This window comes from Pholis gunnellus (assembly GCF_910591455.1).
Source record: "Pholis gunnellus genome assembly, chromosome: 12".
In the NCBI taxonomy this organism is placed as follows: domain Eukaryota; kingdom Metazoa; phylum Chordata; class Actinopteri; order Perciformes; family Pholidae; genus Pholis; species Pholis gunnellus.
Window position 1 is genome coordinate 10,075,466 of NC_136539.1, and position 27,847 is coordinate 10,103,312.

The following is a 27,847-nucleotide window of genomic DNA, read 5'->3' on the forward strand; positions in this document are numbered from 1 at the left end:
GTGGCAACTTTCGTACAGGCTGAGTCCTTTACAACAAAGTGAAGAAACAACAGTTAGTTAAAATCAAGAATAAATACCTTTTCAATTATCATTTTAAAATGTTCACGGAAACACAAGGAACCAAAACTGTTTTGGCAGTTCATTGACAGACATTTAATGTGTTACTAATAATACCACTGAATTACAGTTAATTATTTAACAGGTCATCGTCCAGATCTAAGTGGACGGTTGTTGTGAAAATGACATGTCAACTATTTAAACTTTGTGGCTAGTTTGTGAGCAAAATTGTCAAAATAGTTTGTTTTGTCAATCATATCTTTGGTTGTTTTTACATGAGGTGCCAGTTTAACCTTTGTCTCGAACCAACCTTCTTATTTACCCATTTTCAGTTGAAGAATCAATAAACTACTTTCTACTTTTATGATGGAATGCATGCCAAGAGGAAACAAAAGAGAAAAAATAAGATAAGGTAACGGGAAGGCCCTGGTTTATGACTTACTGACAGAAAGTGGAATAAAAGGGGGCAGGACTAATAGCGTACATAAAGATTAACCAAACACAGATAAATAGCAGTCGCAAAGAAGAGCACATGAACAGCTGGTAATAACTTACGAGTACAAGGCACATTTGACAGTAAATCAAAGTCTTCAATCCTAAATACAGATTTGGTCAAACAGGTCAAGATGAAGACGCTGGCATTATTGTCACTGAGCCTAGCAGGTGAGAGATTTCATTTCAACATTGTTCTACAAGTGTGTTCTCCAAAAGACTGATTTTATTGAAATTTACATTTTGCAATTTTGCGTTTGGGTTCTGTTAACATTTCTCATTCAGTCACCAAAGACTTTGCGTTTAGTCTCAGTAAAGTTTCAGTCACTTCATTTCTGTGAAGACTGAAGTTAAAATGTATCTGCCTGTGATTTTTGTCACGTCCTTATTAAAGAGAGTCTAGTTAATCATCTACGCCCTGTTTATCTCATCGTATCATGTACAAATCATTCTTGTTATTGGTTGTTGTTCAGGATTTACAATGTAAACGCTTTATATGGCTCATTCACCCATTCACACTTGAACTGCTTTTGGGAGAAATAAAACTATATATAAAAGTAAATACTATGAAAATATGAGGAAATGGTATTTTGGTTTGAATAAAAAGTAATTGGTTTTAAATGTTATCCATGCTGCTCCACATGAACTGCATAACAGCATGACTCTAGTCCTGCGTTATGTGATGATGAGTGTAGGCATGGATGGATTACTGACCAGAGCCTTGAAGTGACTCTTGATATTTCTTGTCTGGAAAGTCCATCAAATTACTACAAAAATATGCAAAACGACCAAAGATAGACACAAAATCAATACAAGAAGATGATCAAAACTTCAAAACGACTACATGGAAACGCAACATGACTAAACATGACTCAGCAGTTTAGTGTCTCCTACAGTCTGAGGGGTCCGTTGTCTTATAATTCCTCCATTGGGGCAGGTAAGGGAATCTGCCTTATTTCACCTGTAATTTAACTTTTACTTCCTCCTTGCAGTGACTCTGGGAATGCCATTTGCTCCTGGTGTGGAACAAACCCCAGTGTTGACTGAACGAGAACAGAGCCCTCTGCTGGGAGACTGGGTTCCTGTGCAGGGTCATGTGGTGGTGGAAGATCCTGTGCCTCAAGTCAGGCCAAGATTCGAGGAGCAGAAGAAAGAATTGTCTCCGGTGCCAGTGGACATGAAGCAGAGTATAGTGGAACCAGAGATCAAGGTAAAGCCACAAGTTAGAGAGGAGCAAGAGGGGGAAGAAAAGACAGAGATTAAGAAGGAACCAGATGTTAAAGCAGAGCCAGATGTTAAGGAGGATCTAGAGGCTGATGTGGAGCAAGAAGTAAATCTGAATCCAGAAGTTATGGCTGAAGTGACCGCCGATGTGGAGCCAGAGGTTAAGATGAAGCCAGAGCTCAACGATGACCCAGAATTTAAGGTGAAATCAGAGGTTAAGGTAGAGCCAGATGTTCAACAGTTTCAGGTCCAAACGAACCTCGAGGCAGAGACTGAAACGGGCCAGGAGATCGAAGAGAGGCACATCGACATGGAGGGAAAATATGAAATGGTGGGCGAGCCAATCATGGAGCTGGAGCCACTGGAGGACGACAACACGGAGCTGTCAGAAGTGGAAAAGTCTCTCAGGGCGACATTTCAGAATCAAGATTCTGTCAATCAACCTCTCCCAGAGGAGGAGGAGGAGGAGGAGGAGGGGCTTATGAGTGAGAGGGACAATGTATTAGATGGAGAACCAATCATGGAGCTGGAGCCACTGGATGATGACAACACAGAGCTGTCAGAAGTGGAAAAGTCTTTGAGGGCGACATTTCAGAATCAAGATCCTGTCAATCAACATCTCCTAGAGGAGGAAGAGTTGCTTATGAGTGAGATGGACAACGTTTTAGATGAAGAACCAATCATGGAGCTGGAGCCACTGGATGATGACAACACAGAGCTGTCAGAAGTGGAAAAGTCTCTCAGGGCGACATTTCAGAATCAAAATCCTGTCAATCAACATCTCCCAGAGGAGGACGAGTTGCTTATGAGTGAGATGGACAACGTTTCAGGTGGAGAACCAATCATGGAGCTGGAGATGGAGTCTGAAGACGAAGAATCTTTTTTTCATCAGCAGGTCATGCCAGAGGCTGCTATCATGGAAGAAGGGCCAGCATTGGACATTATGGGGCAGCAGATCTCATCTTCAAGGGAATATTTCCCAAACGAGGAGGCTAGGATGGGCATGGACTACGGCACACATCAAGACTATTTGACGAACTATGTGATGATGGAGGAACCAGAGAGTGAGTTTGTCAGAGTCGAGAAGCAGTCTTCAATGGGGCTCCCAGAAATGGAAGACGGTCCTGATGGAGGAGTTCAGATTGGTGTGGCGCCGGAAAGAGAAAAACGGGCTTTAAGGCAGGGAGTTCAAAACCATGAAGAAACAACATCGTCACCAAATCAAAACAAGCAAGGTAAAGCATATGCATAACCACAGCATGGACAAGAGGGACGATTACAGTGAACACAAGATGTTGTTTCTTAGGTGCACAAGAGTTTTGTTTGTGATAGATTTGGGGAAAAAAAATAAATTGAAATAAGATTGAGAATACTGTAAATTTAGATTTGGCCACAGGGCGGAGCCATTGTCCTGGTGTGTTTCTCGAGGGGAGGCGTTACCAGTTCTTCAGAGGGCCAAAAACGGCTGCAGATGCGGAGGTATTTACATTGTGTTCTCCACTCTCGCATAGATTCACCATTCAATCCTTATAAATGTATACATCTTAAGCAAAACACAGCCGTGCATAATCCCACTCTGTCGTCTACGTTTCATTGCAGTTCTTCTGCCAGGAACTTGCGGCTGGGGGACACCTGGCCTCCATCACAAGCCAACACATCCACAGAGAGGTGATGAACATGATGCTGGAGCAAAACGGATCACTTATTCGCACCTGGATTGGAGCATTACGATATTTAAAGGTGTGCATGCTCAGTCAGGGAGTGACGGGTATTAAATCTGTTAATGATTATTTAGCCGACACTAATCACATCACGAAAGTGGTTCATTTATTTCATTGCTGTGTTTGTATGTGGAAAATGAATTAAATTAACAACTCCATCTGATGTCCCATCAATTAACCCCCTGTTATCTGTCAGACCGGTCGCTTTATCTGGTTGGATGGATCCCACTGGAGCTACGCTGATTGGGTGTCAGGGCAGCCCGATAACAGCGCAGGTGTTGAGGAGTGTGTGCAAATGCTGCCATATGGTAAGAGTCGGACTGTTGAACTGGAGGGACAAAAATACTTTTATATGTTACACCAAAGATGGATATCAACCAATGTGTCTCTGACTTTCTGATCTGCTGATTGTTTCAGGAAATGGACAGTTCAATGACTTCATATGCTCGGTACCTCAGTCTTTCATCTGCTCCTACCCGTATTAGTGAATGAACCGCTTCTTTGTCTCATGTGATGCAGAGTTTGTTAATCTTTTCTTTTAAAATCACATTTTGGAAAGCAAATGGACTGACTTAAAGGCAATGCCTTAAACTTGACTCATTTTATTGAATGCAACTGGAATCAGGACCTGTCATGTTTTACACTATATATATAAGTATGGTTTTATTTGTTTTTATCCTGTAAATTAAAAAAAACATGCTATTTCTTCATGAGCTTGTTGTCATTATTTCCCTTATGAAAAAGAAGACATCATTCAAATGTGTACTTAGTATACACGTGTGTTCAAGTGTGTCTATTAGTCTGTTAAGTACCAAAAAGTGTATTTCAATATTTAGATAAAGCTAACATAATTATATATATTGTATATTTCACTAATATAACTGTTGTTAAGAAATCAAAGGTGCACAAAACAATTTTCAGAGCATATCAATTGCCTCTCAGCGGCTCTTTGTATGTCGACAGCGAGCTGGCTGTTCACAGCTAACGGTGCTAACAGCGCTAACAGTGAAAACAATGAAAACAGTGATAACAGAGCTAACAGTGTTTACCTGAGAGGGAACCGGAGGGTGGGTGCTACTTTGTTACTCATATAACATGCACAGCCGGCCCGGCTATGTCAACAAAGCACCGAGAAGCTGAGATTACAGCACACAGAGAAGGAGAGCGATGTCATTCTCTGCTCAGGTATACTCCATTATAACTTTACATAGTAAAGAGTTGTTGCTGTATTGATGCTTTGAATATTATACAGAGTTTGTGTGTCACAAATACTAAATGCAGACATCAATGCACACTTTTTTAGTACAATTATATATATATACAGTATACTTGAAGCACATTCAAATGTGATTTGAGTAGATTTGAACTTTACCCTCAGTTGCGAGTTGGACATATAAAAAAATGTCTTTAAGGTTTAAAGTTAACAGTGAAACAGTGACACAACCATCAGTCTGTTGGGTTTATCTAAACCCCCAGTCCATCCAGGACCCACAAACGGTAATCCGTTCTGGTGCCAAAAATCTATCATAGCGATGAAAGCTGTTCACAATGAGATTTCAGATTTCATATTTACTGTCTGCAACATTGCTGTGTGGATATATATGTTTATGCTCTTCTGTCAGAGTGGCATCTAGACTCATTGAATTCCAATCCTCGCCTTCCCCTTTCAAATTACAGGAGCTTAGCGCCCATTAATGATGGATATAACTGATGTATTCACACACTCACGCTGCACATGCGGCTACTGTAAAGCCTTCAGGGATTCACATGTTGCAGTGTCTGACTCATTTTCCACCGGCCACATCACCATTTCCTGCCCTTCGGATGTGGAGGTGAGGATTACCACCTCTAAAGTGATGACTGGCAGCTCTTCATCTTTCTGGCCCGCATACATACACCACCACACAAACACATTCACTTATATGAAAAATGTTACAATCCCACACAACATTATTTGTCCCATGTGAGCGTTGCAGATTCTCCATTGTTCCCCTGCCTGGAAAAGTGACTTGTGCTGGATTTAAGAGATCACAGTTGAATGTGCATACCCTGGCTTCGCTTAACATTGTAAACATTACATAATTATATTTTTAGATTCTGTATGTAATCCAATCTAGTTAGTCATCATCGGGTGGGTACATTTCCTACATTCAAAAAGATGAATAAGACATAAATAAAACAGGAGCCATTTTGGCTGATTGATAAATCATTGTTGATTCCGGGTGTCGAGATCCTGGTGCCCTGGAAATCCCCAAATACCTTGACTGCTTGTTGTATTGTTGCTGTTTAGAAGAGAGTGACTCAGTGTCGCTGCTTGCCGTCTGTCAGTTCAAGTCATTTTCTAGCTTCACAACCAGCTGTCTGCTGACTTGTTTGTGTTGACGCACCGAAGGCTGTGAATCCTCCCCACTGAGCCCCACAGACAGGCTCACCAACACTGGGCGCGCTGAATACTACCGTATCTGTGCTCAGGCATAAACTTTGTGGTACAGACTGCACCGGAGTCTGTGTTCACATCACAGACTTTTAGTACTAATATGTTGGTTTTGCTTCATTGTCAGTGTACAAACAACACAGAAAAAAGTGTTTTGAGTTGCTCTCACGTAATTCCTCAACTCTGTGTAGTCAGATTTCAGAAAAAAAATAGCTTTAGCTTATATCAAAGGTGGGATATACTTAAAAGGCCATGCCATTGTGTTCGAGTGAAGGTTTTAGCCACAAATCATGTAGACTTTATAATATTTCTAACCATATTTTGAATGCATTGTATGAACTTTAAGGTATTTTCTATACATGTTTGCCTCTTTCCATGAATTCCTGGATGGTTTAAAAAGATAGTCAATATAGTGAGGTGAGGAAGTTGATTGATTTAAAAATTCCAATCTGTGTGACCTTGGTACAATAATGTATCTTGACGCAGACTTGATGTTCACTAGATTACACAGCTGTATACATGCATACGCAAACCAATGGTTGTTTGAATTGGATGAAATTGTGTGTTAAAGCTTATTCATGTTTGCTAAAGGACACATTTTAGACCATTTTCTACAAGTCATGTCGACTTTAAGTGACAGCTCAGTCTGCAAAGACTGTGTTTTAGAGGTTCAACATTGCTCGTGGAGCAAGTTACACTCAAATTGTTTTATTAGCAGCCTAACAACTCATGAAGTTATTTGTGAAAGTCATGTAAAATAGCCTAATAGGCTGTTATATTTTAGTTGTCTGCATCCCTTCTGGCGAATAAATCCGTGGTTGGCATGTTGTTTTTGTCACACTAAGGGGATGTACACAAATGTATTAGGGGAGGAGAAGGGGGTCAAAAAGGGGAGGGTATTGTAAGTTTATTGGCTGAAGGTATAGTTTTTGGGAGTTCAGGGGGTCTTTTAAATTATACTAACTAGATTTTTATCTTTGTTTATTCTGTCTCGGGGTTTTGCAGGTTTGCAACGTCTCTGGTTCAGATCTCGCTGGGGACTTTTGTTGCATCTCTCGCACTAATCTCTCCAACATCGCTGTTTAATAAAGGCCTAAAATGCCCAAAAGCAATCTGTGCGGAGGATGCTGCAGTCAAGAGGACGGTTAAAAGAAAACATTAATAACCCAACTCAAAATGAATTATACCACCCCAATCATTTTTATATAGGCCCTAAAATAGTTCTCCAGATCACAGCCTTTTCTTTTATGGTTAATTGTCTAATGGGACCTAGAGGGAGAAAGGAGAAGCCCGCAGGTTAAGAGAAGGCACAGGGGGATGTGTCAGTTCCAGGCCAGGCCTTTGTAAACAGTTTGCTCACTCTCCTGCTGATTGTTTTAGAAATGAACCCTGTTTTATGTGAAGCCTGGCAGGTGGCACACATCCATCTCACACATCGATAACAAACCTCATACACATCTGCCTCCCAGGACAAACATAAATATGCAAATAAGTTGGCACCGTGCAGTGTGAATACATGTTGTTCTCAAATATTTGCAAGTCCCTATAGCCCTATATGAAACTCCTGCTTAAAACCAGATGTCTGCTTCATTAAGGATGAGAGGCAGTAACAATCAGAGGCGTTCTGCAGATGTTGTCAAAAATCTTCAGAGGATACAAAATGCTGGATCTGATTTTAAAGCCACAAAAGGGTTCAGTAATATATGCACACTGGCCACAAGAGTTGATGTTCAAGTTCTGGGAGGGGTCAGGGTTGCTCATTATAAATCTATTTCTCTGCTTCTGTCTGCCCAAATATCCCAGCCTCGCTCAAGCGTATATGACACCAACGATGCTGCTTTTATGAACACAAGAACACAGCGGACACAAGTTCACAAACAGAGAGCAAAGAGGAATAATAGACGATTGCTTCATACAGGTATGTTTCAGCAACATATTATGTTTTTACTTTCAGTGAATGAGAAGAAGAAGAAGAAGAAGAAGAAGAAGAAGAAGAAGAAGAAGAAGAAGAAGAAGAAAATCAGTAAATCACTTTTACATACTTCTGACGTTAATTTTTCTTTTTGAATTACATCAAACTTTCAAAATTATATTTGCATGGAGATCCAGCTGAATGGGATGTGCATCAACCCGATGCGTCCCGTGTACCCCCATGTGTTGCTTAAACCTGGGGGTTTAACCAGCTGTGTTTCTGGGCTCCAGACCGGAGTCTAATGACAGCCAAATAGACTAATGCACTATATCTAGTCCATTTTGAACCCATTTAATGAGCCTAAATAAATCATACATATGCGCATCATTTAATTATGCACACTAAAGATAAAACACAACACCAAGCAAGAGAAACAATGCAAATGTTTGTGATAATCCACATTAGGGTAGGAAAAAGGTAAAGTTGTGTGTCGTGTCTACGCAGTTTATATGCCAAACTTAACAAAGAGTTACAGTCAAAAAAAGTTGTTTTACATTTTTTTAAAGGCCTATAGCTTTAGGTTGAACTATTATGTAAAGGTTGAGTTGCACGATAGGAAGTGTAGGATCCAGGGTTTGACCATCCTTTCTCTAATCTGTTTTGTGAGTCTCCCAGATCTTTGGAAGTACAGTATTATTTTGCTGTAGTACTCATTTAATAATCAAAAACTACACCGTGATGGTATTTGTGTCACAAAAACGTTTGATTAAGCAGGAAAGATTGTGGCTTTCTTTCAATTCTATGTATCTTAACTTAACTTGCTTTTATTTTTATTTTCTCTGTGTTTATTGTTATGCGCCAATACACCGAAGAAAATACCTCGTATGTGAAAACCTACTCAAACAATAAACCAGATTCTGATTGATTCTTGATTCAGTGGTCATGGAGAGATCGTCCACAGCCGGCCAACATGTCCGACAGCAACATCATGGAAAGAAAAAGGAGGTGGACGACAAACAGGATGGGAAACTACGGGTGGAGCCGGGGCCCACAGATGGGGGTAATTTTGGATTAAACACTGACGAGAATGTGTATCTCTGTATTCGGCACTGCCATCACGAGTCTGGTGTCTGTGTTGCAGAGAAACAGATGGAAACAGATTGATTTGTTACACTGATGAGTCCCATAAATCTGCAGCATTGTCACCTTCATGTAACACTCTCGTCTGCAGCGTTAACAGACCGGAAAGTGATGGCAGGAGAGGCTTTGGACAGGAGGAACATCTGGGAGCCGAGTGCCTACAACACGCTGGGGAAGGAGACTTTTTATATCGCTGGTTATGACATCAGCATCCGCGAGTCTATGGATACTTTTGGTGCTCTGATCTGGCCCGGGGTACGTCCTGTGTGTGTCTGCACATTCTCTGAACTCCTCTGTTGCTGCAAATGTGATAATGACAATTTATTCTGTAGGCAGTAGCTTTGAGCCAGTTCTTGGAGGATAAGCAGCAACAAATGAACCTGGTGGACAAAGCGGTGCTGGAGATTGGAGCTGGGACTGGCTTGCTCTCAACAGTGGCCAGTCTGCTTGGTAAGTCTATGAGAAGAATAGAGTGACAATATGTAAAACAGTGACATTCAATAGTAAATCTTGACACTGAAGTAATATCATAACGGGCTTTTTTTCCTACTTTAATACAACAAAAACTGTTTTTATTTTTTAATTATTTATCAAATTAGTGATAATAATGACATTTTGGTCAAACTTGTAGTTTTTTATTTCTTACCTAAGAACAGTCGTGGTACTCTTTGATGGTAGTGCTAGAGGGAACGCCATGAAGGGAGTTATTGCATTAATATGCCCTGAATATCTTATGGGTATCTGCTCATACATTACATTTTGGCATGTTGGAGGAGCTGTTGGTGGAACTCGAGGAAACATCAGCGGGTCACTAAAACACTGTGATTCATTGTCTGTGGACCATGAATATCCACCCACAACACATTTTTGCCGTTGCAAACATGCCAGTAGGCTGCAGCTGTAAAGATATCTTGACAAACAGAGAGATTATCAGACTGATGTTGTCATCTTTTGGTCCCTCTGTCAATCATGCAGTGGAAACATAACAAGATTAAATAAAACACCCATTCACACAAAGGGAATCATTGCCTTTCTATGGTTTCCTCTGGTTTCTCCTCATTCCTTTGTCTCAATCAATAGACAACAAATATCTGTTATACATCCCACACATCAAGCATGGAGATAGTCATTTATAATTCAGCTTTAGAGCTGTGAAAAGTTCTAAAATATGTTTGCAAAGTGAACTCGATAGCAACTTTAAGGATCACCAAGATATTACAATTCATCCAGAATGTATAAACCATTTCATTGCAATTTATCCAATAGTTTCTCTCAATACCACACGTCATCCTCGTGGTGCTAGAGGAAAAGCCAGGTGAGTGTTTTCTATCTGTACTTCAGCTGCTATTGTTTTCTGGTACTCTATTCCAGGTGCTTGGGTGACAGCTACCGACCTGCCGGATATCTTGTCCAATCTGACCTTTAACCTTCTGCGGAACACCAAGGGCCGGTCCCGCCACACCCCTCAGGTGGCTGCCCTTACCTGGGGTCAGGACCTGGGGCGAGACTTTCCCTACCCATCCTCCCACTACGACTACGTGCTCGCAGCTGACGTGGTCTATCCCCACGGCTGCCTCGAAGAACTGCTGGAAACCATGCGTCACTTTTGCCGACCAGGAAGTCAAACAACGCTGCTGTGGGCCAACAAGATCCGGTTCCAGTCAGACTTGGGGTTCGCAGAGTGTTTTAAGAGCAGTTTCAACAGCACGCTGGTACTTGAGCTCCCACAGCAGGAGGTGAGGATATACAAGGCCACAGCGAAGGAGTGATGGAGGAGCGTCAGGAGGTTCCTGAGATGTTAAAGGTTGAATATGTCCCACCTAATGTTGAAACGAAAAACCCACATCCAAGCAGAAGGCAGAAATGACGCTCAAATTCCCATTTCAATAAGCTCTTTTATTTTGCCAGCACTTTCTTATACAGTTGATTTCAGAATGTTTTGCTCAACAACGTGTTTTTAAAATAAAATGATGCTCTTGGTTTTTTCGTCGTCAATTATGGAACATCTGGTGCTGCAGCTTTTGGTATTTCAACAGCAGAAGTTCCTATAGCTGTTTATAATAAAAACTAGGGAGCGTAAAGAAATAAGCACTTTTCATGAAATGGCATTCACTCTAGAGGAGCACATGTGGAAGAGGGAAATCAACATTTTACATGTTTAACATGTTTAACATGGGCCTAACATCACTCAGCACCAAATACACTTTGGATATAGTTTTGAATACAGATTTTTAAAAATGCATTTAAAATCTAAAAGCATTAAAATCATTTAACGCATGCACACACAAAGAGAGGAGGATGAGCAGATTGAGAGAGAGTCAAAGAAAGAGAAGATGAAGATGGATTGTAAGGGGGGGGGGCAGAAGTCAATGAATTATTTTCTTTCTACTGCTAAATCTATGTTTAAGTCCACTCAAGGTTGAAAATCCACCTCCATTCTGTTCTTGTTGTTGTCCTGCACTTACCAATAACGTTTAGAGTCTCAAATGGTTTTAACTCTGCAATCAGAAAGTTCAGGAGAGACTTGTGTCCTGAGTATTTCAGTCTTTATGCTGCACAAGTCTGTATGGTTGATGTATTTACAAAGGTAATTCAAAGACTCTACGATACGCAGCAGGTTGATGACTTTGGCTGCTCTAGTATCGACTCTCGGCGGAGGTCGTTTGGGACGCTGCCACGAGGACCCCAAACGTTGAGCTCTCCATAAATTCCCGTTTCGATCATCTCCTCTTGCCAGGGGATCGGGATGTTGCCTGAGGAAAACTCATCAAAAATGGTCTTGTCAGAGTCGTCCAAGCCCACTCCCTTCACCGAGGAGAAAACCCCGACGTCATCCAGACTTTTAGCGTACACCACCTTAGGGTCGGGGACGAAAGGAGGAGGCAGAATACCTGGAGAGGCGAGAAATGTGAATCTGAATTGGAAGTCGCTTTGGATGAAAGCGTCTATGTAACTTTAAATGTGTATTTAAAGTTATAGAGGTTCTACACAACCCTGAACAAGACACAAACGTATAGAAAATAGATAGTACCTGCGTTCAGTTTCCTCCAGTTGATGTCACTGAAAAATGGGTGTGCTCTGATCTCATCACAGCAGCCATTCTTAAAACCCATCCTCTGATCAACCTCTTTAGCCAGCAGCCCATCACAGAGCAACTTTGTATGCTCACTGAAATTGTCCGGATAGGTCACCGTCAGGGTGAGCATACGCTCCTTCATCTCATCACGTTCAACCTAAACATGAGACGACTAGTCTTAATGATGATCCTCTTATTTATTTCACAAAGTGTGCCATTCTGTGCACAGGGTGACGCTCAAGGTTTAATGAAACGTGACTGACCTTCTCCCCCCTGTTTCTGAATGGGTTCTTAGCAGCGATGAACTCAAACAGCGTCACTCCCAGAGTGAAGTAGTCGACTGAAGTGTCATACTTCTCTCCTTTCAGCATCTCCGGAGCCATGTACCCTGCAAGAGACAAAGTCAAATGTTTAGTACGTTCACAGAGAAAGTACGCCTCTCAACATGACATTGTTGATACGGATGAGACCCACCTGGTGTGCCAGCATATCCTTTGGTCACTGTTTTGCCTTCTTTTAGCTCCACAGCAAGACCCAGGTCAGATATACGCACATTGCCTGGTTGGACAACATGAATATATCTTAATCAGCTATTATTTACACACCGACAAGGCCTTTTTTTTTTCGAGTGTCTAAATCAAAATGCCTTACCATCGTTATCTAGAAGCACATTTTCTGGTTTGAGATCTCTGTAGATTATTCTTTTCTGGTGGAGGTGCTCCAAGCCTTGGATGATCTGAGCGATGTAGAAACAGGCCCTTGGCTCCTCAAACCCCGGGTTGTTCTCATCCACCAGGTAGATGTGGTACCTTCAGGGAACAGAGAACAGGTGAGATTTGGCTCCGTCATAAAGATATATCATCTGCATACAATTGCACTATTACATGCTGTTTCTTCATACTGGACTGCTGTTGTTCTCCTTATGCTCTCATTTTGCAAAATACACTCCGCACACATTCAAATCAGATTTTAAATAAATAAAAGGATTCATTCAAAAGAAGACAACTTGACGTGACTTTAAGTGGCCGGTGCTCTTGAAGGGACAACTCAGGGTTATTTTTGTTATTTCTAGCCCCATGTCTCTTGGGAATAACAGCTACAATTTGCATAACGCCTGCAGTTCAGTGTATCTAATACAGCTGGTCCTGAACAGGTACCTTCATTTCATGAATGTTAGTGAGATACTGTAACTGACACACATGCAGCTGCAGTTAGGAACCATCACTCAGGGATGAATAGTGTTTGATTGTTGAATGTATTCCCATCCGGTGTCTCAGCTGACTTTTGGGAATGATAAAACATCTCTCTCACATCAGTCTTTTTGGTCGACTGCACAGGTTACTGTATGAAAAACCTGTTCTGTTTGTCAAATTAAAAATGCTGTAGATAACACAGCAGCATAGCAAGGATGAGGAACGTGTGCTCCAACTTTCCTCAGTGAGTCTATGTGTTCATGTTTGTGCTTTGAGACACGAGAGTGTGAAATTACTTGAGATCTCCTCCATTCATGATGGTCATGACCAGACAAAGTTCGTCCTTTGTCTGGAAGGCGTACGCCAATGACACAATGAAGCGACTGTGAACCTTCTCCAGAATCCTCTTCTCCACCATCGCCCCCTACAGGAGGACATTAGAAAAGGCCATTTTTGAAAAACAATGGTACATTGACATTTTCTTTTAAAGAAAATGTAAAACTACAGACTTTTCTTCTATCGAGTTGAAGACGAACATGCCATTTCAAAAAGAGGTTCAAAAAATGACCTCAGACAAGTAGAGGGCAAGATGTAACTGTGCCAAGAAGTCCCATTCAAGAGAGCTTTCCACTAAAGCTCCCAGTAATCACTCTATCCCTGTCTCAGTGTTTAATACTGCAGGATAAAGCCAAACGAGACAGAGGCAGGGACAAAGATGATTAGCACCATCCCATTCCGCTCAGCGCAGGGCACTTTCTCTGAGACACGAAGCCAGCAAAATGCCTTTATTATTCAAATCACTGCGCGCATCGCCATTAAAAGAGCTCTGTGTTTCCCTGAAATCTATGTACGGGGAAATGCGACGATAGTATTCTCATTTTGTGGCACGTATTTATTACTATTTGACTGATAATGAGATGATATTAATATTAGTAAAGGACCCAACATGCCACACACTGAAAAAGATTACATTTCAAACTATAAAGTGCCCAAAACCTGCAGCATGTGTTGAATTCTTTTTACCAGTCCACCATGTTAAACATGTTTGGGCTAAGTTGATCAGTATAAATTCATGCCCTGTTTTAAAACTATGCGTTAGCCTTTTATTCAAATTAAAGACCAACAGTATAGTGAATAAAGGAGCATATTAGCAAGAGTTGCAATTGTTCTCTCACCTCATAGCCTTTCCTCTTCTTCAGCCTCTTCTTGTTGAGCTTCTTACAGGCATACAATTTTCCTGTGGCTTTCATCTGACAGGCAGACACCTCCCCAAACCCACCTTTCCCCAGCACGCGGAAGTCCAGGAACCAGTCTGCATCCATGGGCTGCATCTCGAGCCACTTCCACTGCAGATACCGCTTCATATACAAGCTGTCCACGAATAAAGTGTAGGGGGCCTCACGCAGAAAGTCCAACGTTGAGGCCAATGCTGCAGCAAACAGATCATCGCTTGCAGCCTCCTGGCTTTCCTTCACCTTAGCTGTGATGTCCTCCGACAGGAACGGGCAGTAGTGTTTGGCAGAGGGGTCCATGTAACGCTCGACAATCTTTGAGGCCTTCTTTGCCCTGTCCGAGTCCTCCGCCAGGTCATATCCCTCGATGTCTTTCCACAAACGGCAAGCCCCGTGATACTCTGTATTTGAATCCAAGAATTCCTTAAAGAGGCGTTTGCCGACAGGCTGTTCCACGCAGACTGCGTCAAAGGCCACATCCAGGGTGTCCCTCAGGTCCTCGCACAGAGTGATGTGGGGCAGTTTGAGGCGAGAATGGTACTTCTTATCCCGAGCTGCTGCTGTACTGGTGCCATCAATGCTTCCGCGAGCGTTGATGTAAGCAGAATTAGCTACCACTGTGGTCAGTCCTCCGATATCCATGTCGCGGGCAGGTGACTGTTAGGCCACGCAAAGAGGAGGCATTGCAAAGACAAATGGGGATAAATACTGTTTACTAATGTGCAGGGGCGAGGTGGTAAAAGGATGAAGCGAAGATGAGAAAACGTACACAGATCACAGAGTAGTGGGAGAGGCAGCATGAGAGAGAAATGGGAACTTGAGACTGGTGTCTCAACTAGATCCCAGCACACTTTGAGCACTGCATCACCCTCATTTACACACAAACACACACACGCACACACACACACACACCTGAGTCAACACCTTTTGGTAATCCATTAACACCCTAATGCCCCAGACAAAGTGTGTGAGCACATGCTGGAACAGAACACAGGCTGTATATGCAGCTGGAGTGTCGTCAGTCAGTCAACTGGCAAATCACAATGTTTGTGATTAACTCGGGAACTTACGGAGCAAATCAAAAAAACATTGGAATGGATTTTTTTCCCCAACACACCAGATGGTGGTGTTAATGAAATAAATTATAATAAATTATAATTAAAATAAAATACTCTGAAGTAGGAAATATCAATGGTTAGAGCCAATATGTACAGCGCATTGAAAGGATTATTACTGGACGCTGCAGCGCTGGTTTCTGGAGTCTGTACTGTGGTGGGGAGTAAATAGCTGCATGTAACAGCATTACATAATTACATTACAAAATGTATGTCATGGCAATTTAGAGTACTGTGTATATTTCTCTGTCTGTCTGTCTTTGGACAGATGTTGTCAACAGCATCGCAACCGTGCCAGATGGAGTCACAAGACTACACAGGTGTGTAGTTGGGATCTAAATGAAGGCCGAGTTGGAAGACAACAAGAGGACAGGGTAGGAAGTGGGGAAGTAATTCAAATAGTTACATTCGTAATGACATTTTAACAGGTTAACTAGTAATCTGTAACCTATTACATTCAGTAAAAGGTCAAATTCTCAACACTACTGTAGCGGAAACTGCTACAAAGTACTTTCAATACTTTTACAGGTGTTTGTATGTCTGTGGACAGATTTTATTAAAGCAATAGCGTCACAAACTTGCAAGATGCAATTACTTTGCTCCTGAAACTTTGCAGATGTGTAGTGGAGGCTAAGTTTGAAGATCGGAGCGGTGCGAGCAAGAGGGCCCGAAGCCCCTGGACCGAGGTGGACTCACGGCAGGTGTGATCCCAGCGCAATGTGGTCTCTAGTCGGTTGTTGTAATGGCTCCTTGTGTCCGAACTGGCCACAAAGAGATCCAGTCCAACAAATTCAGTTATAATGAAGGGGGACAAAGAACGCAGTCCTAGTTCTGTGTAAAACTATTGTTGAGTTCAGCTCAAGCTTATACAAGACATTCGAGGAGTTAAACGAGAGAGCATCTTGCGCTGGATAACACCAGCCGAGACGCCAAATCAAGCCAGGAGAGTAAAGTAGGAGGGGCAAAGGCCCTTTCACAAACCCCCCTTTCCTACCCCCCCTACTTCTGGCACCCTTGCTTGGACCACAACCATCTTCAAACTCTGCCTTCATTTTGATCAAAGTCTGTCCACAGACAGAAATATGTGCACCTGACAAAGTACTCAAAACCTCTTCTGTGGTAGTTCCTGCTAAAGTAGGTGACTCCAAGACCGACGCACACAGAGGTAAAAACAAAAAAAAACAGTGTAATGTTTGTATTAAATCACTGCTTTAGTGTCAGGATTCTTCTGCCACAGTTTAGCAAGGAAACAGCTTGTTTTGACCAACTCAGACTAATGCAGCGCAACATTAGCTTCAGTTGAACTTATTACAATTTTACAAAGAACTAAGAGTGTGTTTTGTCCCCCATCACTTACATTGAAACTGCTTTAGGAAGAGATTCTGTGCAGTCCAGTATGATCAGGAATGACAACAGCAAACAATAACTCCCTTAATGTATATATGCATGCCTGTTTTAAGATGGAAAAAATAAAGTGAGCTTTCCTTTTAAAAAGGGAGAAGTTTTAGGGGGTAAAAGAGCTTAAATGTCTGCACTGACACATCCTGCTGCTGCCTTAGGACCAGACGTATTAAGCAGGTGCCAGACACTGACCAAAACGTTCAAATGATCCGCTCCCCGCAGCCTGTTCTCCATCTTGGCCCTCATCGATGTCAAAAACATTTGGCCACCTCATTTTTTTTTTTCATTTTTTAAAAAGGGCACCGTCCTAAAGACAGCGAGCGCTCTTGTAACTCCATCCGTTTATTGAAATTAAAAGCGGACAGTAGCATAATGCGAGTAAAGGAGCATATAATCAATTGTTCTCACCTCACAGCTATCCTCTCGAGTGTCTAACATGTTTCCTCCCCAAACCCTTCACCAGCACACTCAAGTCTGGGAACTGGTCTTCATCCATTGGCTCTTTATAAAAAGAACCACGTGCTTCAAATCAGTCGAGGGCCTTAAAAGCAGTTCACCGCCACAACAAACGCTCGAGGAACACAGCCCACAAATTATAGACACAAAATTATTAAAACAATCTATATTTTAATTTGCAAACTTATATTAGATTACAGAAAAAGGTTTTTGGAAGAGTCAGTACATGTGTTGCTATGTTTTAAAAGGGAGATCTTTGAAGGGAGTACATAAAGACCTATGCAACCACGCACTTCGTTACATCAATAATTTTTGAAGGTCTATCTTTACCACTGGCCTCTAAAGGATACTATAAGCTACAATCGTCGTAGGATTCATATACGTAATTCACAAACAAAGCTTATTTACCTATCAGGAGCCTGGGTTATAAAAAAGTCTTTACCTTGCTGGTGCCATTATTCTGTAAACACTACCAAGGCGTTGACAGGGTGCTGACGGAGAACTCCTCAACTCCAGAATACAAAAAACAAAACAAAAAAAAAACAACACTAGCAAACAAGATCAGGAAAGCAGCTGCCTACAGAACAGAAGGAAGCCAGCCGAACACAACGGAGGTTAAGAAACTATTTCAAATTATTGCCCGGGAACACAAAACAAAAAAAAAGTATCAACACATCTGATGGAGCCCCATCCTGGGATGCCACGGCAACTGTACTCAGTCATTCATTGTTGCATCAACACAGCATGTTAAAGCAGACACGTTGGCCATCTCGGAACATTTTGATCATCATGTCTGCCATATGTAATTGCAAAAATAATAGGAATAACTATTCAAACATGTACAGTATACATTCTCCAACAGCAGTAGGTTTTACAGAGGTTGTGTTTTTTTCTTTTTTTTTAGTGGGATGGCTTATTGAGAAGTGGATTAAACATACAAAGACGTCAGCGTGGTGGCTGGGCCACAGACTACAGTTCCCTTGGACGACACCTGCCCCAAGGCCGTGTTGCAGTTGCACGTGATTCAGGAGAAAAAAGGAAAAGGATGGTTGCAACGTACACCTCTGTTCTTTCAATATTCATCTACACCCCTGAGAAAGCCAGACAGAAATACAGGCATGGGAAACGAGAGAGGGGGGGGGGGGAAGGTTGAAGAAGCACACACAAAAGGGACTAAATTCCCGCGGTGAAGGGTGGTTTTGAAGGACTGTGCTTGTTGGGAGTGGCGAGGCGTGGACGGGTTTAGTCTTCGTCGTCGTTCTCGTCATACTCGTCCTCGTCGTCCTCGTCCCCCATATAAGACACTGGGGTCTCCACGCGAGACCCGCTGTAGTGAGAGTCATTCGAGCTGGAGGCCATGGTGCCGTCAGTGCAGCCGTCACTGCGAGCAGAGGAGGCGTGAATTTAATCATTAATGCTGGATAAAGAGAAAGACCCGTCACCTTTATAGGTCGAGTTACCGGAAAGACGTCTCACCTGCTTGCAGGGTAACGGGTTCCATTTGCTGAGGACCCTCCAGTGATGTAGACGTTACTGATGGGACCCTTTGCCATCTCTGGGAAGAACAACAGTCAATCAAACCCTGGTCTCAGAGGATATTATGATGGCAGATAGGATATTTTAGCACAATGTCAAAAGCTAAACTACAACTAAATCCATCTGCTGATTATAAAATCTGTTCAGGAAGCAATCTCTACTGTTATTCATCATAACACACGGTCAATTTGCAGCTTAACAAAACTAATAATGCTTATAAATCAGTTAACAACCAAAAATAGATATTCACACCAGAAGCAATGAAGTCATTTGATTTCCCCGAGAGGATCCTGATGGTGCAGGATGACAAAAATGTCTAATAAATGAGTAACCGGTCAGTCTTTATAACTTCATTTCTATTCCTCTCGGTGTGTTGTAAAAAACTCGTCCAGAACTAAAAATAGAATCCAACAATGCTTTGCAAAGCGAAAATGAACACGGGAGGACTTTGAGTCAAGCTCACTGGATTTCACTTTCACTTAACAGGTACAAAAGTGCATCGGTTGACTGTGGTTGACTGCGAGTCAGCCAAAGACAGTTAATGAAACAGTAGCAACGGTTTTGAAATGAATGAAATTAAAACAGGAAGCGCTTTCCTTAAAGATGATGTCATTGCATCATCATACTCTGATATATGTAATTAATAGCACATTGAAACCCTGTAGTGGATGAGTTTAGCACCTTTATTTTATTAATTAAGAATTCAATAGACTGGGTGAGAGTCAAGATTAGCATTTACTCCTCATATGTCATACGTCCATGTATTTATGACACCTGCTGTGGGCATGATTTAAGTGGTTATCCACACAAAAAAGGGGAGGCACAGCAACAGCCTACCAACTCAACAAGAGAGCGCGTCATACTCTGGGGACTGGGGCACTGACCTATGACGTAGGGCTCCAGAGCTTTGGGCACCAGGCTACGTGCCACCTTCAGATCCTCTGGAGAACACTTCCCCACCTCCAAACCACAGGCCATGCCCATACGCTTCAGCACCTCGATGTCATCGTGGATCTCAAACATGCTGTCAAAATTGAACAAATACTCGAACCTGCAGATGAGAAAGAGTAAAAACAGGAGACAATAAGAAGGCTGAGCAGGACAGCGCAGGATGGCGTTACACTCGCGTAACTCAAAAGCCACAATTTGGGTTCTCAAGTATGGATGGCAAGAAATATAAATACACCGATGGCTGTCAAAAACGGCTAATAAGACAGCAAGAAACATTCCAAAGATGTTTAAGACTACTTGGATTCGACGCTAAATGACACGTTTGAAGTAAAGAGATTTTACAGTATGCGGTCCTCCTTCCGTTGGCTAAGAGTGAATTGTTTACTTGGTTCTCCAGACTTTGTGGGTCACCCTGAAACAATGAAAAGTCATAAAAAGCCTCGAGGGTTACAACGTCCTCACATTGTAGGAACTGCAGGAAAAAAAAGTGCGTCTGGTTGTGTTTATTTCACAGTTATTTACCAGCTAACCAGCCCCAGCTAACCAGCCTCAGCTAACCAGCCGCAGCTAACCAGCCCCAGCTAACCAGCCGCAGCTAACCAGCCGCAGCTAACCAGCCCCAGCTAACCAGCCGCAGCTAACCAGCCCCAGCTAACCAGCCGCAGCTAACCAGCCCCAGCTCTCCTCTGCAGCACTGCAGCCATGAACAGGGATTGTTGTGTGAAGGGCCTTTCACACACAATCGCCACGGGGCCCGACCCTTTGAAAGCCGCCGGAGATAAAAAGGTTTCAGAGCGCCGTGGCGCTGTTCTGTGTGGAAGGCCCTTTATGAGGTTGTTGCAGTGCATTAGAGCCTCTTAAAAGTGACTTTTTTTTTTTTGCAGTTTATTTTGCATCCATTCTTTAAATTGCCCACTAAAATAATTATTGTTGAACACAGTGGTGCTTTAAGAGTTTGTTGCAGATTACATTATGATTGTTTAGATATGCTCCCACCCATGCTGAAAGGACTACTGCTGCTTTAAATCGCATCGCCATTCTTAACACACCAACAATATCATCCACTGAGCAGAACTATTTATTCTGGAGATCAACTGTTTTCATTTAATGTCATCTCTGCGCATTCTTTTCTGTTCCCTCCTCTTCTGTGTCTTTGACCTCTTTAAATGTGCATGTGGCACCTTTTCCTCAATAATAAATTAGATTAATTTCAGTTCATTTATAAACCTCTGGAGTTGTACAGCTCTTATCCTAAGATTTCTGCTCATGTTCAAAACTTTCTTCACATTCACAACACTTCCCACATATCTGTGTTTTCTGGGAAGTCAAGAAATCGTTTAGAGGAGCAGCTGATGAAATCATCATCATCGGTTGTAGAAAAACAACATCAAGTAGCATTATAAATGGCACAACAGGGGGCCAATCGTTTTAGATAATATCTTTTAATACTGTGCAAATATTACCAAGTACGACTGTAGTTTTCATGTAGTTTTTGTGAGCAACATCGCCGCAGTGACCACAGAGGTGCCGTCAGACGCACAGAGCGTAATGGAGAAGGAGCCTTCTGTCCTCCAAAATATATATTGGTATCTTATATTAGCCTCAAATGTTTTAGATGCCAGAGGGAAGGTCTGTTTATCGACCTAAGACAACACCACTCAAGATTTCACAATAACTTTTTGGTTTAATTTGAGTCTTGAAGGTAAACTCACAATGTCTCTCATAAAAGAGATGAAAGTGAAGAGTAGCACGATCACATACTTGTCGTTGGAGATGCTGCAGTCGATGACCGTTTTCTTGCTGGTGTTGACGATGATGAAGGGGAGGTGGATGATGGAGTTGGGGGGTGGAGGTCTGTTTGCTTGCTGCTCCGTCTGTCTGTTCCGCTGAACCAGGTTCTTAAAAGCTATTTGCTGTGAGACGAGATCAAAGAAAGATGAAAACTCTGAAGCAGATCCACAGAGTTTAGAATAACAGAACATTTCTGCTACTTCTTTCAGCGATGCTTACGCTGGGTTCATACCTCTGCATTGTTAGAGTCCTGCTGCAAATACTTTCTAACAAAACACTTGACTGTAGTTCAGCACAGAGTTCCTCTCGCTGCTCGTACCCTCATAGTAGCTCTAAATGGATGTGACGATCATCAAGCTGTGTTGTGCATTCATCATTATCCCAAAGTAATAGTTTAAACTCACACGAATGCAACAGCTCTGCCCATGATTCTCACTTTACAAAAATAATAATGATCAGTATTGATTGACACCGTCAGTTATTTATTTCACTATATGTTTATTATTGAGGTGATAGTTTGCAGTAGTGTTGAACTGGACTCATCATAGTGACAGGTGTTTGAATGTTTTTTTTAAAACTTGCATTGATTTAAAAAAACAACTTCTTAGAATTATTAGTTTTAATTATGTATTAGAAGTTTATAAGTTAAAGAGGTTATAATTATATCTCTTTTATATTGATGTGAAAACATCTCCTTCAAACAACCGTATTGATTTGTTTCTCGCCAAAAAATTCTAATACAAATTTTCACTGAATAGCTTGAACGTATCATAATGAGAGTCAATGCAATGTCTATCAGAAACACCTCTTACTGAAGTGCAGTCCAGTGCAGCTCCCTTGCAAGCTACAAACTGGTAAACTGAGCATATAACTCAATAAATACCTCTCTGAACTAAACGTTATGTCTGTGAGGGTAGAATTCATGGCAGCGTTGATGTGTTGGGTGTACAGAATAAAATGGCCACCGAGTGTTCATTCTTGCACTCTGAAATGCCACGAGGAGAAGGTATGTATGAACAACCATCTCCAGCAGCAGAGCAGAGCAGAGCATTGTAGCCCCCGCCCCCCTGATAAAGTCAGTTCATTCCCACCTGCAGAATGAGCTCCTGAAGCTGTGATTGTTTCTGCTTAATTCTCTCCAGCCGCCTTTGTCTCTCCACCTGCAGTTAAAATAAAGAAACAGCAACAAAGAATTATAACATGGCTAAGAAAGGCAGGACATCCCCGACACGAGCTGTAGTGAGAACAGTCTTCTCTGTGTTTCATACCTCGAGGTTTTGGCACTCTTGCGCTGAGTTGGTGGGAAGGCCAATCCATTTGATTTCCTTCTTTTCTTTAGAGATAATGTTCATGGCCATAAGCACATTAAGTGCATCGTACACACGCCGCCGAATGTTCTTCTGGTCGTACACATGCTACAATGGGAAGAAAAAAAAAACAAGATTCAAAAGATTAGCAAAAACTTCTAGATTGTTAAAGGATAATCAAAAAGAAATCGAGCAATATATTTCGGAAAATGTAACCGCAGCACTCACTGCGTCATTGGGCGACATGTGGCTGTCTGCAGAGCTGAATTCTGCAACCAGTTCATCTGCCACTTCATTGTAGGTGGTGACTCCTTTCTTCTGCACCTTCTCACACACTTTCATGGAGAAATGCCTCAAGCCCTTCCCGTTCTTCTCCCCTTTCTTTCCCCGTTTTCTGCAGACAGAATAAAAAAAACCCAACGACACTCAAACTTCACACATCAAACACAATGATGAGCACGTTTGCATTTTCTCTTTTTCCCCCTGATGTCATACTCTAAAAGCTCAAATAAACAACGTATTTATTCTCCACAGAGATCCACAATGATGTCCAAAGCTTTTAAACTTATGGACTTTTCTGAAGACTTACCCTGATGACCACGGAGAGGCGTCTGATGGTTGACTCTGAGTGAGGAACTGGGAACTGGGAGTATGTGGACTGTTTACCAAAATGGTATTGGATACCGTAGGCCTCTGGGGTGTTCCTATCACCTGCAATATTAAAAAAAAGATAAGAAAACATTAAAGCATAGTGATTATCCACTTGTAGCTCGTTGGATTTTGACCCTCTGGAATCACTGGTGTGCAGTTAGTGTGAAGTCTACAGTTATCTCTTATGTCTTGTTGACATTACGAGACAGGTTGTCGTCCTTGACTCACATTTGTTGTTGTGGGCTACAGACACTATTTGCTGCTACAAGGCTGGCTTGAGCTCATAATGGGAACGCTGCGTGTAATTACTCTCAATACAAACTACAATTATTGTTGATTCCTTTGAATTTGTTGAGCCGTTTGTTGAATAATGACATGCGAGGCAGAAGCATCAAAGTCCAATTGAAAATTGGTTCAGTCGGTTCGTGACTCAACAAATTTTACATTCACATAATTTATGTTACAAATGCACAATAAAGTTGGATTGTTCTGCAAATAGAAAAATTGTTTATATAAAGTTTTAATGGAGAAAGAACACATTTAGTATTTTGGACATCCTTACTTTATAAATCAATTATTGGTCATGAACATGGCCAATGAAAGAAATTGTTTAAAAGTTCCATCCTTAATATTAAATAGTAATATGAGACTAGGAGACAGGTGATATATTCCTTCACTAAGGTGATATCTAAGCTGATTTCCGTTATATATACATTCCATGTATATAATGGGATGATGGGTGTAATCCTGCTGACTGTAGAGTTGATAAGCTTAGGATCAACTGCCTCCATCTACCCGCCGCCCGGTCACCTCACTATGATAACGGAGGGGCTTACACAACAGTAAGACATGGCAAAGACAATCTATACACAAATGCATCTGCAGGTCTTTATTATAGATATTTATTATATATTATATCTATTGAGAGGTTCTAAGCTCTCATACAAATGTGGTCTGTAATTATAAAACCATATAGTGTGGTAGCTGTGTGTGCAGCATCACTTACCATGTGTGGCACATGTTGCATGTGTGCGGCAATGTTCACATTGGATGGCCCAAGAGTTTTGGGTAGTAGCTGTTTGGCCACGGGGACAGCTGTAGGCTGGACAGTAACCAAAGATAGGATGCCTAATAGAAGACAGGAGAAGTAATGAGTAGAGCTCCTGATTGGGACCGCATTGCCCCCTGTCGTCCAATAACAAGCACATAGGCCGACACCTAAAGAAACATTGCTTCCTTTGAGGGACACGCAATCAATTAAACTAGATGGTAACATCCTTGTTGGACACATCCAATGCGATGGGTGGCTGAATCTGGACTAAATCTAAATTGACAGTATAGCTGCCTTTTGCCCTTCTCTGTAAAGACAAATCTAGAGTAAATGATTAAAACGATATTCTTAGACAGGTACGTTGAGACTTTATTTTTGCACCATTAAGATAGCAGTGGTTTAAATGACAGAGTCAGGACAGAGTGACGTTAATTTAAAGGAAATAATGTTCACTGTGTGCAACTGCTGTATTAAAAAGGCAATTACTAGTCAGAAATACCTTTGCTTGGGCTCAGATTCTGATCGATGAAAACCTTCAGTTCTCCGTTTGTGTCTATCAGACCAACCTGCAAAGGAAAAGGACTTAATACACTGAAAAATCACAACAATAAAGACACTGCACGAGTCCAGGAGGGGATACGCGAGGTTACGGGGTATCTCTTCATTTATAGCATCTTAACACATAGACCTTCATCTCGCATCAACTACAGTGCCTACAAGGTGGCACATAAACAAAACTGTTTTCCAGTAAATAAATAAAATGTAGTTACTTACATCTTTAGCCATGATCCCAAAGGACCGGAGGAGTTGAGCTTCAGGTTAAAAAAAGAAAATGTTCTTCTGATTGTCACTTTTCAGACCCCTGAGGACAGAAAGAAGACAGACTAAATGTTAATGGTATGTTACCATGATATTTTTCATATTATTTAATATTTTCCAATATTCTTTGTGTGTTTAATTTAACTTAAGTCTATGTTAAGGCCCATTTGGACTGCTTGCTTCCAGCACACTGTACAAAGCTACAGCACTAACGTTAGCTTAGAGTTACCCGGTATTGTTCTGACAGGACAGAAATTGACGGGAAATGTTCATATTTCCGAACAATCTCGATTGCATGAAGCTTTGAGGGAATTTTTTGGATGCACTATGTATGCAGAAAAGCACATTAGACCACTCATTGATGCTCACAACTTTTACTACGCTAAGTGTGCACAAGGCCTACTTCAGGTACCGAGCACGTCCGGAGGAGAGGCATCGGAGAACTTCTGCTACAGGTCACACGCAACCGTGCTAACTTTAGCACACCAGCGCTAAACTAACAATGTGACTAAAGTGAAAGCACCACATGGTTACAGATATCACTGCTGCATGCGACAGGAACATCATTCATTCCATACAAGGGTAGCAATGAACAATCTTCTTTTGAATGCAGCTAGCTAACTGTGACTGCTACCAGTTAGCGGTGGAATCAGCCTGCTGGCGTTAGCTAGCTTGTTAGCTCGTGCACGTTTTGAAAGGATTCACGTACAATTTACCGATTATTTTGGTTCCGTGCAGCAGATTTTAGACAAAGTTGAGTGTGGGCTAACGTTTAAGAAACAAGTGAGCATTTCGCACGGTGAGCGAAGTTAATATAACGATTGTGTGCACTTACGAGTGCACTCTCCTGTTTCTTCGATGGCTGTTGTTGTTGGCATTTCAGAATGGAGGAAGAGGAGGTCTAAATCCTTCCAAACAGGAAACTAACTAAGCAATGTCGAACTACTTTGTGATCATTATGTGCTTAATTACACACACAAAAACATGTATTAATAAGGAGTGGTTCACCCTTGAGTTTATTCTTTTCTTTAACTTTCTGTATGTTGCCGTTATACAGTTAGTACAGTCAGGTTTAGCCTCTTTGGTCCAGTAATGGAGCTGTATCAAAAAGCGATCGTTTTCATCTGAAGAAAGACGAACCACTTAACAAATCAACAGATAAAGTCTCACATTAAACAGAGGCAAGATGTGTTTAATTCCGACTGTAAATGTAATGAAACATTTAAAACTTAACCCCAAAATATTCCGCCACAACTTCTGATATACATCACTTTCTGGGGATAAGGATTATTGATGTTTAATCGTGTTTTATTGACAGTCTTGGGTCTCTTATTGTCAGATATATAAACTAACATTAACAGTGAGCTTGTCCCGAAGTTGATTCAGAAATATTTATTTATATTTAAAATGTATTAAACTACAAACCTAGGCTGATTATTTTTACTGTGAATAAAATACCGAGTTTAAGAAGAACAACTTTGGCTAACTTAATACACTGGTGTGAACGTTTTAAACGTTTGTTTTCGTGATGTTTCAGGACACAGACGTTCAGATTAACTTTGTATTATTTTTAAAGTTACCTTTTAATCACAGACGACTAAAGTCTGGTAACCAGTTCATCACAACTACCGTGAGCCGTTGTGTTAAACCAACCGAAGCCCTGCTACCGATGTTACGTTAAATTCGCGGCTTGCCAGAGGATGCGTTACAATGAACGCGTAAAGTACAGTGACGACTAGTATTGTGCTAGTTAGCAACGCCTGCGGAGTATTTTAGCAACGAGCTAACTCGCGATTGCGTTCGCAAAGACAGGACTAGCTACCGGTGCTTTGTTAGCCAACTGTCGATCCCCTAGCTTGTGGCTAGCGGGCGAGCTAACCCACAGCTGTCATCCACAACACTGCCAGAATCACCTGCAATGTTACTATGTTAGCTTTGTGTGTGTTGGCAGTATACTTTAAAGACTTTTAAAAACACAATAAAGCAGACATTCAACATCAATAACTTTGTTTTGCGGCCGCTGGGTAGCGAGCCACAAGTCGATAAATACTTCTTACCGGTGCACTTCACAAGTTAGCAAATTGTTTGTTAGCCCTTTCTGTCCTCTCTCTGCTAGCCGTGCTACAGCAGCAAGTCTCACAATCTGATCTTGGCGGTGTCTCGCTTTAGCGACGTCTGATTGGACAGCATCGATGAGACGAAAGCAGAGCAGTCGGTGTAGTTCATGCCCACAACCTACTTCTGGTGGAGACCAACCAGCTTCAAATATACATGTACCGCCATCTGCT

General features: G+C 41.7%; 4 protein-coding genes across 7 annotated transcripts; 2 read left to right on the top strand and 2 right to left on the bottom strand.

Annotated features, from left to right (window-relative positions):
• Positions 1-565: 565 nt before the first annotated feature.
• Positions 566-4,199, top strand: LOC306703592 (uncharacterized protein). 2 transcript variants are annotated; one of them, XM_079169597.1, is made up of 6 exons: positions 566-720; positions 1,542-3,008; positions 3,158-3,252; positions 3,373-3,513; positions 3,691-3,802; positions 3,912-4,199. In XM_079169597.1, exons 1-6 carry the CDS (start codon positions 684-686, stop codon positions 3,977-3,979), a joined length of 1,920 nt encoding a protein of 639 aa, XP_079025723.1. In that variant the 5' UTR covers positions 566-683; the 3' UTR covers positions 3,980-4,199. The 2 variants fall into 2 exon arrangements, with proteins under 2 accessions (XP_079025723.1, XP_079025724.1); XM_079169598.1 differs by having other exon boundaries at positions 3,170-3,252.
• A 4,611-nt stretch (positions 4,200-8,810) lies between these two features.
• On the top strand, positions 8,811-10,863 carry mettl21cb (methyltransferase 21C, AARS1 lysine b; the record flags this gene model as incomplete). The annotated part of the gene is given in 5 exon segments (XM_079170836.1): positions 8,811-8,829; positions 8,832-8,900; positions 9,072-9,235; positions 9,313-9,430; positions 10,352-10,863. Coding segments are annotated over 5 exon segments (768 nt in total). The 3' UTR covers positions 10,750-10,863.
• Positions 10,864-11,581: 718 nt separating this feature from the next.
• LOC306703570 (rhodopsin kinase GRK1-like) lies at positions 11,582-17,435 on the bottom strand (the record flags this gene model as incomplete). Its single annotated transcript, XM_079169572.1, has 8 exons — positions 11,582-11,871; positions 12,012-12,213; positions 12,320-12,444; positions 12,531-12,614; positions 12,708-12,865; positions 13,546-13,673; positions 14,425-15,138; positions 17,406-17,435. 8 exons carry the CDS (start codon positions 17,433-17,435, stop codon positions 11,582-11,584), a joined length of 1,731 nt encoding a protein of 576 aa, XP_079025698.1.
• Positions 17,436-17,610: 175 nt separating this feature from the next.
• On the bottom strand, positions 17,611-27,690 carry tfdp1a (transcription factor Dp-1, a). Of its 3 annotated transcripts, none has more exons than XM_079170686.1 (12): positions 27,617-27,690; positions 25,515-25,602; positions 25,240-25,306; positions 24,696-24,817; positions 23,628-23,749; positions 23,267-23,432; positions 23,000-23,146; positions 22,823-22,891; positions 21,702-21,853; positions 19,874-20,040; positions 18,930-19,008; positions 17,611-18,834 (listed from the first exon to the last, which is right to left on the bottom strand). In XM_079170686.1, exons 2-12 carry the CDS (start codon positions 25,524-25,526, stop codon positions 18,696-18,698), a joined length of 1,242 nt encoding a protein of 413 aa, XP_079026812.1. In that variant the 5' UTR covers positions 25,527-25,602; positions 27,617-27,690; the 3' UTR covers positions 17,611-18,695. The 3 variants fall into 3 exon arrangements, with proteins under 3 accessions (XP_079026812.1, XP_079026811.1, XP_079026813.1); XM_079170685.1 differs by lacking the exon at positions 27,617-27,690 and adding an exon at positions 26,395-26,441; XM_079170687.1 differs by lacking the exon at positions 27,617-27,690 and adding an exon at positions 26,276-26,386.
• Between the last annotated feature and the right edge of the window lie 157 nt (positions 27,691-27,847).

Excerpts from the sequence above, each read along its gene's own strand:
- LOC306703592 (XM_079169597.1), top strand. The coding sequence starts at position 684 with ATGAAGACGCTGGCATTATTGTCACTGAGCCTAGCAG. Across the intron at positions 721-1,541 it reads ATTGTCACTGAGCCTAGCAG|TGACTCTGGGAATGCCATTT; the intron begins GTGAGAGATTTC and ends TCCTCCTTGCAG. Across the intron at positions 3,514-3,690 it reads GAGCATTACGATATTTAAAG|ACCGGTCGCTTTATCTGGTT; the intron begins GTGTGCATGCTC and ends GTTATCTGTCAG.
- tfdp1a (XM_079170686.1), bottom strand. Across the intron at positions 22,892-22,999 it reads AAGAGTGCCAAAACCTCGAG|GTGGAGAGACAAAGGCGGCT; the intron begins GTATGAAACACA and ends TTTTAACTGCAG. Across the intron at positions 18,835-18,929 it reads ACCCGTTACCCTGCAAGCAG|TGACGGCTGCACTGACGGCA; the intron begins GTGAGACGTCTT and ends CTCTGCTCGCAG.